Here is a 12,648-nt window from a genome sequence, read left to right on the forward strand (position 1 = left end):
CCTGGTGGACCACCCTTGGCATGTGCCTGGTGGCATTCTAATTGCATCCCAAACATCTTAACTGGTTCCTGTTCACCTCTAGTACTAGTAGCTGCAACCCCAGGGCCTCCATGAACCCTGAGCACCACACCCTGCCAGGGAGCGTGAACCCAGTTCCCATTGCATTGGCCAAAGCCGTGTAGGAATGTCCTGTCCGCGACTCTCACTAGACAGGCATCCCATCGTATCCTGACCACCTCACCATTTGCTCCTCGTAGTGTTTTCAGGGCGTGCCTGACCGAGCTATGCAGGTCACACAAGCGCCGGGCCCAGCTCAGGAATGTGCTCCGGTAACCCCAACCTAGACGAGGTACTTACTATTTTTATTATTTAATAGTATTACTATCTTGAGGCCACATGGGAGTCTTTGATATGGACTGGTTTTTGTCTGGCTGACCCTTCACCTTCATCACATTTGCCAAGGGCAGCTCCACCATGCATAGAAAGCTCCAGAAACCATAGCTCTCAGGATCCCTGGCACACTCGAGTCCCTTCACCACAGCAAGGTTAAAATTAATGGAGTGGTCATGTCAACAAGGCACCGCTTATTGCTTATATCTACATTGCTGGAAAGAAAGGCCATGAATACTAGTTGTCACTTTCAAAGTGTGTGTGGTTCTAAAACATCCAGAAATACCACAGGGATAAATTTCTAATTCATTTTGGATAATACAAATATTTATGCTCCAATATCGCATATGTCTGCGATACTGTTTTTGTCATGTTCTGTCCTACTTGTAAAACAAGCTGCTCTCTGTGCACTTGGCCATTCTTTATTTACTTACTTTTGTATTTAAGAAACACTGTTATCCAGGGCGCGGTGGCACAGTGGTGCAGCGGGTTTGTCCTGTGCCTGCTCTTTGGTGGGTTTGGGGTTCGAGTCCCGCTTGGGGTGCCCTGCAACGGACTGGTGTCCTGTATTGCCGGGTTAGGGTCCGGCTTGCCGTGACCCTGCTTGGGATGAGCGGTTTCCAACTGTGTGTGTGTGTGTGTGTGTGTGTGTGTGTGTGTGTTATCCAGGGTGACATGTCCCAAGAGAGAATGCTGGTTTGACTTTAGCCTCAACTTGGTAATCACTGAAACTTCCCAATGGGAATGGTTGAACAGTAAAAATTAATATATATTCTAAGAACCACTGTTTTTACTTAAAATATGTGTGAAGTCTAGCTAGTTACACAGAGACTTTCAAAATTATCGGCAGCGGCAATAAAGGCGAACAAAATATACGGTATAAAATACACAGCACAGATAAATACTGTAGCTATGTCATCACCAAAAAATTAGGAAAACAGATTTTTATTGACATGTTTCATTCAAAACAAATATTCATACACAAGCAACACAGCATTTTGTAGATACACTTAAAAAACTGTATTAGAAGTAGGCCTGGCTTAGTGCTGGGTCAGTTTTGCACATTAAATGTTTTTGGTTGTTTCTGCTTGCTTGGACTCAACTCATTACAATTATCTGTTTTACTATTATGTCACTGCTCATTTCACTATGTTGGTTTTATACTCCCACATACAACAGGGTTATGTAAAGCATGGTAGGATTTTAGTTGTTTTTTATGAGCCTGTACGTTGGTTATGATCGTAACCTTTTGTCCAAGGACGTGTCTGTAACCCAGTGAGCTTGACTGAAGTAACTTAATGTGTGTTCTCCTCATACAGAAACACAATAGATTCTTCCAGATTTTTCTGCAAAGTGCACATAAAATCCCAACACACTAAATCACTAAGCTGCATATAAGATGTAAGCCAAAACAGTGCATAATTAAAACACAATCGACCAGTTGTGGATTTTGATCACATATTTTATGGAATGTTATAAGACGCATCTGATTGTATCTGGATTTTCATTCAATGTTTTCACAAAGTAATTGATTTGCAGAGGAATTCAATTCAGAAACAACTTCTCTAGTGCAGCATGAAGGGATGCTGACTTGTAACCTGGTGGTTGTTGGTTCAAATCCCACCCTTGCAAAGGAAATAGTATTCTTGATCAAGGTGGCTGAATTGCTCCCCTAAGAAATCCCTGCTATGTAAGTGGGTAAATCAGACAAAACTGCTTTAAGATAAGATACTTCATTGTCACTGTATGCAACGCAATGCAATTCCGCATGGCAACCCTCAGAAAAACAGCAACAAAAAGAACACTTGGTACAAACAAACAAGTAAGTAAATAAGAATTAGAATGGTATGAATAAGAATAAGACTGAAAAAGCTTTGGAGTCCTCAGTCCTTAGCAGCCTTGGCAGGGATGGATATGGGGGGAGTAATGGAGGCGGCAGCTGGCTTTGTGATCCGCTTCCTCTGGTTGGGCAAGGAGGGTGTGATGGAGGCCGCAGGTCTGGGAAGGAAGCTGTTCCTCAGTCTGCTGGTGCGGGATTTTATTGTCCTGAACCGTTTGCCAGACGGCAGCAGTTCAAACAGGGAGCGTGTGGTGTCCTCGATGATACTGCCAGCCTCCTTCTTCGGTCGGTCGGCATAGGTAATGTCCAAGTTGCTCCCTCCCGACGATGCGCTGGGCCGCCCTTACCACTCGATGCAGATCCTTCCGCTCGACGGTTGTACAGCTGGCATACCACACAGCAGCGCAGTTAGTCGGGATGCTCTCAGTGGCGGTCCTGTAAAAGTTTAGCAGATGAAAGTTTAAAAGTTTAGGTGAAGGCATCAGCTGTAACACAGTAATATAAATTTTGCTAAAGCAGGGAATGGAAGCAGCATTTTTTTTTTTCAGTCCCAGGTCCAGGTCTTGCACAAAACGGTATTTGCTATCACTTGTGTGCACATTTTTAATGATTCCAAATAGTTCAGCCTTTGAGAGCAGGACTATGTTCCCTCTGCCTTTGTCACTTGTTACTCAACATGATAACAGCCACATTTATGCCACTGATAAAGGGGGGTGTGTCATATCATGTAATATGGATTAAGTTAAGGAGGGTTAAATTTAATATCCCACCATATGCGCTTGAACCATGAGTTGTGCCGTTTGCAGTGATTTGTAAGAAATGGTTTGGAGTTATTTTACCTAAAGGAAGATGTCCACACAGTCAAGTTTTTCTGAGTGCCTGCAAGAGTGGGAAAATCTGCAAAAAGACTATGAGCAGATCCAGGTAAGACCTCAGCTTTGACTTTTTTTTTTTAACATAGAAAGCATATTGCAGCTGTTTATTGATATGCATTTCCTTATGATTCCATAGGGACTAGTGTAATCATACTGCTTCAATATAATCATTAGCCAAAGAATTTGGGCAAAGTTTATTTCGTTTGATTTTTGCAAAAGCCTGTTTACTTCATTGACCATTCTTGAACAATATTCACACCTAAACAAATTACTTACCTTGTCAATTGGTACCGAAGCCATATCTCAGCAAGACGACTGAAAGAGTGCACTTGACACAATAACATTCTGTATGGAAATGAATCAGTGTTCTGTTGTTGATCTGATTATGTAGTAAAGATCATTCCCTTGTGTGCAATATTGACCAGCATTATGGGTGATCTTTAACCTAGAGTGTTTCTCAGATCCGTTTTACAGCATCAAGGCTTTTCTCTTCTCTTATTTTCTGCAATACTGCGGAAAATTTAAGCTAGGAAAGCGCAAGACAGTGCGTTTACATAGTTATGAAATGTTCCCAGTGTTTCTGTAATCTGTTGTTGTCCCATACTCTCACAAATTTTCAAAATGCTGCCAAGGTTTAACCAGTAGTGAAATACATGGAACACAAAACAAAAATGAATTTTATAATGTTTCACTGTCACACATTGTCTCAACTGCTTGTCCCATTTGGGGTCGCGGGGAGCCGGAGCCTAACCTGGCAACACAGGGAATAGGGGACACACCCAGGACGGGACGCCAGTCCGTCACAAGGCACCCCAAGCAGGACTTGAACCCCAGACCCGCTGGAGAGCAAGACCCGGTCCAACCCACTGCGCCACCGCGCCCCCCTATAGTTCAGTGTGTTTCTTTTTATTTTTCTTTGTAAGTAAACGTTCACAAGCAGACATAGCTGCATGATTAGTTAATTGGTGACTTCGCAAATTACAATTCTTGCGCTGTCTGCCCATTTTTATTTATATCACCGGTTAATATATCTATGTGATGCACAAGGTAGGCCTACAGTCTCTTGCTTTTTCCCCTGGGGCAATTTTATCCAAACGTTTAATTATCTGTGGAAGAAGTAATTTCTCCACAAGTCCCAACGGCAATACACCACCATCACCAACATGTGGGGAAGGCAACCCGCATGGAGATGCTTTCTAATGGGATTCACTAACAAGCACCATCCATCATTGGCAAGTCCATCCTCCTGGGCTCTCCTGTAATTCATGGGAAAACATTTCAAGCTATAGCCTTCTCAGCGTGTCGTCTGTGCATTGCCTCCAGGAGACTCACCAGCTGTACAAGCAGAAGCTCGAGGAGGTGTTCAGCCTGCAGGACAAGTGCTCGCTGTCCATCGCGCAGCAAAGGAAGAAACTGAGGGATGTGTCACTGCTGCTGTCAAAGTAAGGTTCTCTCACATTGTACACATGCTATATATGCCTTTTCCCTAGCTATTCCGCCTCTTCCTTTTATTTCAGAAAACTAGAGCAATCCAGCAATTCAGTCATCAATGATAGGATCTGGCCGAGGACTATTATCGCTTTCTGAAAACACTTTCTGCATGCAAGAACAGGATTTTATTTAAAAAGAATTGATAGTGTTTGTTGTTCTTCCTTTGCAGGCTCCCATCATTTTATTTCAGTGATTTGAAACCAATAGCGATGGGCAACTATTAAGTTTCATAATAGCACAAGCACGGAAGAGCTGTTTACGGTATAACTTAAAAATTGCTTGCGTGATTAAAGAATGCTCGACGATTTCTGTGCCGTAGGTGCAGACGCGGACTGAGCTCGGAGGATGTCGGCACTGCAGACAAAATCCAGGGGTTGATTAAAGACCGCCCAAATATCTTCTTTGAGATGGAGGCATTCCTCCCAAAGAAAAATGGGTAAAATGCAATGGAAATATCACCTTTTTTTTGGTTAATAAGGCTGTTGAATGCTGCCAAGATAATATTTTCATGTTTTCCAGTCAACCTACAAGCAACAGTCATAATGATAAGGTTGTCAGAACTTGAGCACTTTAGTAATTGATGCTGGTCTTTTTGAAACTGAGTGGTTTCACTCATAATATTGGATTCGCATACAATAATTAAGATTGAAGAATGATTTTCATGTGTTTTGCCACTTGAAACAACCTGACAAAACTTGCATTCTCTCATTCTTTTCTAGAATGTGTCTCAACCTCGTTCTTGGGAACGTAAATGTAACTCTGCTTAGCAAGCAGTCTAAGTAAGTACCCTTTTAGTCCTCCTCTGGGGCATATTTGGCAAATTTCTTCATATTTCAAACAGAGATGTCCAACTTTCCATAATAAACGTGTTGGTAAAATATGCAGTAATACATTGTTTTCGTTTTTTTAAACATTTTATACTGTAACACTTGTCAATATCAGTCATTTAATTAAAATAAAGTGTTGATTTTTAATTTCCAGATGTCTTTTTATAAAGGGTGGCTCGGTAATAGTAGGGGGCGCGGTGGCGCGGTGGGTTGGGCTGCAGTCCTGCTCTCTGGTGGGTCTGGGGTTCGAGTCCTGCTTGGGGTACCTTGCGGCGGACTGGTGTCCCGTCCTGGGTGTGTCCCCCTCCCCTTCCGGCCTTACGCCCTGTGTTACCGGGTAGGCTCCGGTTCCCTGTGACCCCGTATGGGACAAGCGGTTCTGAAATGTGGCTCGGTAATATTGCACTTATTCTTCGTTGTTTGAATCCGTGTAGCTGTGAATAGCCGCTGCGGACCCCACCATATCTCGCAGCACTTTGCTCTCCTTCCACAGGTTTGCCTATAAAGATGAGTATGAAAAATTCAAGCTGTGCCTCACAGTCTTCCACCTGCTCCTGGCCTGCATGTGCCGCTTCTTCGTCAGCAACAGGTGGGGTCAAACAGGCATGGCCAGAGCCCTCTGCATATCATCAGTACGTCCGTGACGCGTCTGTCCCCGCTAAAGGTGGAGCGTTATCCGAAACGGCCGTGCGCGCTGCTATACGTGGGCTTTGCCTGCTCTGTGCTTGCAGGATAGTGGATGCTCTTTTCAATTTCCTGCTGGTATGGTACTACAGCACCTTGACCATTCGCGAAAGCATCCTCATTAGCAATGGCTCCAGGTAAGACAGCCGTATTGTCGAGCACGCTCATTAAATGCACGTACAAGAGAGACTTTTATATACGTGGAGCCCAGTTGAAAAACCGTTGTCGACGCAAATCTGATGTGTGACCTTAACCGGTCGTAAAATTGTGTGGCTGTAAAATGAAATATTGCTCTGCTGTCTCCTTTTCCAGGATCAAGGGTTGGTGGGTGTTGCACCATTACATCTCTGCCTTCCTGTCCGGTGTTATACTCACCTGGTGAGTGCAAAGGCATCACCCCCTGCCCCCCGACACACTCGTGTCCACAGGACTCGTGTCCATCGCACCTGATGCTCCGCACGCGTCGCTAAACGCCCCTTTTTAAACCCCCGGCGGCTAGAACGGTGCGACACGCAATAATCGGGGAATTTGGACCGTTTATGATCTCGTGCTCTTTTCTTTCCATAGATCCTTCAGACTCACTTTGAAAGAAGCGTTAAGGCTGTTATGTTCAGGTTTTAATTTTAAATAAAAGCAGAAACTCCCGACCTTTTCGGGAATTTCGGGAGGAAACGTAAACCTTAGCGCAGGCGAGACGGCTTCTTTTTGCTGAAGGTGTGTGATTTCTGATGTGCGGTTCAAAGGTTACTTCCAACACAAACCTCGTCCTTGGCATCATATCGACAGTCGTGTTCAATTTCCCATTTTTATTGCCCCACAGGCCAGACGGCAACCTCTACCAGGTGTTCAGGAACCAGTTTCTCTCCTACTCCTTATATCAAAGTAAGTACTGCCAACGACCACTGTGTAGGACGTGGGTGACTACGTACAAGACGGGAGAGTAATTTTTCACCAGCTGAGTAGCGCAAATCTGCCGTCAAATAACCGGCAGCCTTCTACATGTATTAATTTTGCAGCCATTGAGCGACAATCACTAATAGGACCCCCCACCACCGCACAAATTGACACTCCCTTTGAGAAAAAAAAAGGATTGCAGTTGCGTTTCGTAATTATGGGAATCCTCGGAGAACGAGAGTTCCGAGTTCTCGGCTCACTTCGGGTCAGGGAGGGACATCTGAGCTATTATTTCTCAGCCTGCGTCCAGAATTAGCACATTTTTTCTTGAAAGAGCCACACAGAAGACAGAGCAGAAATGTTTTATGCTCACATTTTACTTACATTTTCAGGAAGCCGTTTTCGAAATCACTTCTCATTCCCTCTTTTGATGAATAGCTCAGAAATGTCACATCTTGTTACACAACAGTAAATCAAAAGCATCCATAATATTAAAAATTTTGTCAAATGCAAATGATATTTGCTTAGCTGACACTTTTCTCCAGAGCAACTTACAATGTTAGGCTACCTATACTTATTTACCCTTTTATACAGTTTAGTAATTTTACCAGATCACTTTAAGGTAAGTACCTTACTCAAGTACAGTATATGATAGTTCAAATCCTATTTCCAGCTGACAACCTTTGCATCCAAAGGCAACAGCCCTGAACCCCTGCGCCACCAGCTGTTCGATGTGCCCACTACCCAATTTTGCTGATACTCTTTGACTTGTCCTTGTAGGAATTGCCACTTATGTTGCAATGCAGAGTTTTGAACTTATTTTGTTCATTTAGGTCTGGTGCACCTTCTTCAGTACTATTACCAGAGAGGCTGTCTGTACCGACTTCGATCTCTGGGCGAGAGACACAACATGGACTTGACTGTGGGTGAGTGAGGAGTTCATGGAAGCAGGATGGCAGAGAAGATGGGGATGTGGTGCATGCAGGCTGTGTTCCCTTTTAAATCTTTTGTTCATTTTATTCATTTATTCTTAGTGTTTCAAGTGGAAATGTTTGAATCTGAACTGAAAATATATGTATTCTGTTGGAAACATAATAGCAATAATTTGGTGCTATATAGGAAACTGATTAGAAATTACTGCTGTTGCGGACTCTGTTGCAGAATTTGCAAAATGGTAAGATATATGATTTTTAAGCATACACTACCACATTTGGTTGTTATGGATACGACACAGAGGGGTTTCAGTCCTGGATGTGGCGAGGCCTGGCCTTCCTCTTGCCGTTCCTGTTCTTTGGCTATGTGAGTATCTGCCTGAGTGTGCTACTGTACTCACTTTGTCACACACAAACCTTGGTTCTTTGAATCCCTCAAGATTAGAGTGTACATTAAAATCCAAGCACCATCAATCATGCACACACCCACTGGCTGGAGACGCTTTTCCCGACGAGCCGGAGCCTAACACAGCAACACAGGGCGTAAGGGACACACCCAGGACGGGACGCCAGTCCATCACAAGGCACCCCAAGCAGGACTCGAACCCCAGGCCTGCCAGAGACCAGGATCCAGCCAAACCTGCTGCGCTTCCGTGCCCCCCCACTATCAATCAGTTATGGCAAAATTACATTGTGAGCAATAATGCTTTTTTTTCTTAAGAAAGGGTGGTTCGCCTGTCTAAGGAATCTCATTTCTACATAGATCAAGCTGTTATTTCAAGCTGTCCCACCCCGTTAACTGGCGAAGGTAGTGTCGCTGGAAGGGACAGTTTTGAGCCCAAAGATTTCTTAGATGGCAAAGACACAGATGCAAAAATGTAAAGTGAAAGGCTTTAATGTCCTTGGAAAAAGTGCTGTGTTATATGCCATATTCACAAGTGCAACTAGAATGAGACACACACGGTGGCTGAAACTGCTTGTCCCAAGGCGAGCCAGAGCCTAAGTTAACAACACAGGGCACAGGGGGAGGGGACACACCCAGGACAGGACGCCAGTCCATCACAAGGCACCCTAAGTAGGATTCAAACCCCAGACCCACTAGAAAGCAGGACCTAGCCAAACCCACTGTGCCACCGCACCATCGCACCACCACACCCCTATACAGAATGAGACGTAACACAAAAACAGCATGTACATGGGATACTCAACAGTTCACCTCTGATTTCAGGGCTTCCACAACCTTTCTTTTCAATCAGGGCCCCCTTACACTATATACCACAGGCTCCCTGGCTTTTAGACCTCACCATGCCGTTAATTTCTGAAATAACATATTACAGCAATACCTAAACCCAGAATACAGATAAAAATTTATTTTGCAGAGTATGCAACATAAACCGACATCAAAATCTGTAAACATTTCACACCACAGCTGCTAACAGATACGAAAATTCCCTGCAATTCCCGAAAAAAGGGCGGGCAATTCTGATGAGGCTCTACAAAAGCCAACAGATATTAATAACTTGTGTTTGTCAGTAGAACTACAACAGAAAACAACATTCAAGGTTATGTGGTAAAACCCAAGAGTAAGAACTGCAGTACTCCCTGTGCATTACGAAAACACTCTCTCCCAAACTCACTTTCGTTAACCGCTTGCCTTGGTTAGAGTCACGGCAGTCTGGAGCTTATCCCGGAATCGCGTTACGAAAACAAGTGATGTTTCACCTAAAGTGGGAATAATTATAACTGTTTGCTCTTGCAACATGGCCTAGCGCTGTGCTTGCATGAGCACCCACACGCACAGAGTTGTGTGTTTCTATGGATGAATGTACAGTTTGTCATTATACTAGGAGGCCTGGCCTCTCACACAAGCTAAGACCTGGGCCCAAGAGCATCGGAAAGGGTAATGGAGCCCTGTGTTTCACGACATGTCTTTTTCAGTTGTGGCAGTTGTACAACGGACTGTCCCTTTTCAGGATGGCTCATCTGCCGGAATGCACAGAGTGGCAGGTCAGTGTCTGCACAGCCCACACAGCCCTCCCCTGACCATCCTCTATCAGGCCCAAATCTAGATTCACTTTCCGGAAGATTTCAGCTACTCGCCTGTCTGTTGTTCACTCCTGTATTTCTTGTAATGGTGCTTTGATTTGTGTCTATGAAGGGATATTACTTTGAAATGTCCTTTATCAGGATTCATCTATCCTGCGTTTTATGCACCTACTCGAGCGATGAACATCGGTGCATCAAGTGGAAAGTAACAAACTAGATTTACTTAAGAGTCACATGCCTGCAGCCATGTCTCTTTCTCCTAATGTAATGCACAAATTGTGTTTTTGCTGAGATGTACGTCGCTTTGGACAAAAGCGTCCGCTAAATCAGTAAATGTAAATGTAAACCTTGGAATTAGAATGACCTGGCTGGAGAAAATAGTCCAAAATAAGTGTGACCTACCCTAAGTTAAAGGATATGTATTTTTCCAACTAAAATGACAATACGGACTGTTTTTAAAACATCTCTAAATAATGTTCTTAATTTTCTATAATGTTAAAAGGGAATATTTACATGTCCTATTGATATCCCGGTGAATTTTCGTATTATTTTTTGGACTCATTATGACCGTTCTGTTCCCTCTCTGTCAGGTCACCGTGTGTGGTGCCACCTTCCTTGTTCTTTTCATTGGAAACTTCTCGACCACACTAGCGGTGGTCTACCAGAAGTTCCAGAACAAGAATCAAGCTAAATTCAAAAATCTGTGAGAGCGGCAAAAAAATACGACATTACGCTATAAGAACCGTCAAACAGAATCAGCATTGAGCATTTCAAAATTTTTGTATGCAAATGCAGTACTTTATTCTAAAGTTTAATCCTGGATGCATTGGCAGATACTTTGCATCTCAAAAATGGGAGGGTTGCACTTTTTTCTTTGTTGTTTACTGTATAAATGTGTATAAATAAAACTTTCTAAATGTGTAACTTTTTTTTTTTTTTTACAAATGAAATTAATTTATTCTGGGATTAGCAATAAACATTCAAGCAGTGGAGAAGAAAATGTTTATAAGGGCTATACAATATTTACAGGACTGGTGCGCAAATTAATTTGCAACAGTGCACTTATTTCACAAAAGTTTTCTAATAAGGCTGCACCTCAAGACCACTATTAAGAATCGCCTTTGACTGCAAAAGAGAGACCTCCGCGACTGCGAACGTGAGCAACAACGCAGGTGTTGCTCGAGTCTCATAGGTAACGTCGCCAAGACTGCAAACGCCAATGACGTGTCTTGAAGAACCGTGAAATGAGGCGAGGGGACCCTGGGGAAGGAGTGAGCCGCTTTAAAAAGTAAATGTGAGAAGGTGCCCATGCGACAGAACTGCAGAGCAGGGACTGTCCTGTATGTAGCAGAGAAGGAACAGAAGACAAACTGTTTGACCTGCACCCTGATCATCCTGTAGAAACACAACCCTCCACAAAGTAACATTACAGGCCTGGACACAATCATTTGTTGATTAAACAACATGCCATATTTTATTCACGCTAAATAGGCTGCATGCAATGAGTAAACAAGTGATGTGGTTTTTTCCATTTTTGTTCGCATCCATAAACTAAAAATAAATATATTTGTTTAAATATATTAAACATATGAAAGTGGCAATGTATTGTTTCAGTTGATTTAATACTGTTGGTTTAATCAGTAAGAGCAATATACTTTAATGATCTTTGTGGAAACCTGTTTACTTACTGTACTTACTTTACTTACTATAATTACATGTGGTGTGTACTTTCTGCTTGAGAATTTAATTCACTATAACAAGTTTCAGCAAGCAGTGCAGTGGTTAGTATCATTGCCTTGCAATCAAAAAGGCCATGGATCAAATCCTATTCCTCTGTAGTATCCTTGAGCAAGGTACTGACTCTGAATACAGCAGAAAGAAATTACCCATGAGAATGAAAGGGTAAATCATTGTAAGGTGCCATGGGACTTAACGTGATAAGTTGCTTTGAAGGAAACTGTCAACTAAGTAAACAAATATTTCTCGAAATGGGAAATGTTCAGTTCTTATGGTTTGGAATCCCATCCTAATGCATCAATTGAGAGCATAAATACATAAGCTTGACATATATCAAATATATAAGATGTTGATATCTTGATATATAATGCTGCCATTTTCTAGTCGGAAAAGAGCTCCCCAGTTCTGAAAAGTTTTAATTACCGAATTTAGTGCAGCAAATATTAAAACTGGATGAGAAAACTTCTGCTGGAAGGTATGGACACAGTCTTCCCATATGTCCACTAGAGGTCATTCATATCAGTACTGCACAACTGGCAATTTATTTATTAATGACGCATTCATAACTACAGTGGACTTTGAAATGGATAAGTTTGCTACAAAAAAAATAGAATTACATTAGTGTTTGTCCTAGTTTAAGTGTTACATTCAATAGTTAAAACAGTATCATTGGTGCAGAGGGAGTAGCGCTGCTGTCTCAGCCTGGGTGGTGTGAGAGGACATGGGTTTGATCCCCGCTCACTCTGTGTGGAGTTTGCATGTTCTCCCCGTGTCTGCGTGGGGTTCCTTGGGGTGCTCCGGTTTCCTCCCACACTCCAAATACGTGCTGTTCACGTGGATTGGCGACTCTAGAAGTCACCCATAATGTGTTTGAGTGACAGAGAGAATGTGTTTAGCTGATGTATGGATGAGTCTCTCATTGAAAGTAGTGT

General features: G+C 42.9%; 1 protein-coding gene across 1 annotated transcript; it reads left to right on the forward strand.

The window, feature by feature from the left end:
• Nucleotides 1-3,079: 3,079 nt before the first annotated feature.
• On the forward strand, nucleotides 3,080-10,834 carry LOC108922391 (transmembrane protein 120A-like). Its single transcript, XM_018732497.2, has 12 exons — nucleotides 3,080-3,154; nucleotides 4,429-4,547; nucleotides 4,916-5,032; nucleotides 5,316-5,375; nucleotides 5,917-6,012; nucleotides 6,155-6,244; nucleotides 6,420-6,485; nucleotides 6,928-6,989; nucleotides 7,835-7,927; nucleotides 8,236-8,300; nucleotides 9,872-9,940; nucleotides 10,570-10,834. Exons 1-12 carry the CDS (start codon nucleotides 3,080-3,082, stop codon nucleotides 10,684-10,686), a joined length of 1,029 nt encoding a protein of 342 aa, XP_018588013.1. The 3' UTR covers nucleotides 10,687-10,834.
• Nucleotides 10,835-12,648: the final 1,814 nt, after the last annotated feature.

The sequence above is a fragment of the Scleropages formosus genome, chromosome 10 (genome assembly GCF_900964775.1).
Source record: "Scleropages formosus chromosome 10, fSclFor1.1, whole genome shotgun sequence".
Classification (NCBI taxonomy): domain Eukaryota; kingdom Metazoa; phylum Chordata; class Actinopteri; order Osteoglossiformes; family Osteoglossidae; genus Scleropages; species Scleropages formosus.

What these genes read in the sequence shown, in the direction of transcription:
- LOC108922391 (XM_018732497.2), top strand. Translation starts at nt 3,080, where the DNA reads ATGTCCACACAGTCAAGTTTTTCTGAGTGCCTGCAAGAGTGGGAAAAT. An exon ending in CTCATTAGCAATGGCTCCAG is followed by an intron (nt 6,245 to 6,419) that starts GTAAGACAGCCG and finishes CTCCTTTTCCAG; the next exon opens with GATCAAGGGTTGGTGGGTGT. An exon ending in CTCCTACTCCTTATATCAAA is followed by an intron (nt 6,990 to 7,834) that starts GTAAGTACTGCC and finishes TTGTTCATTTAG; the next exon opens with GTCTGGTGCACCTTCTTCAG.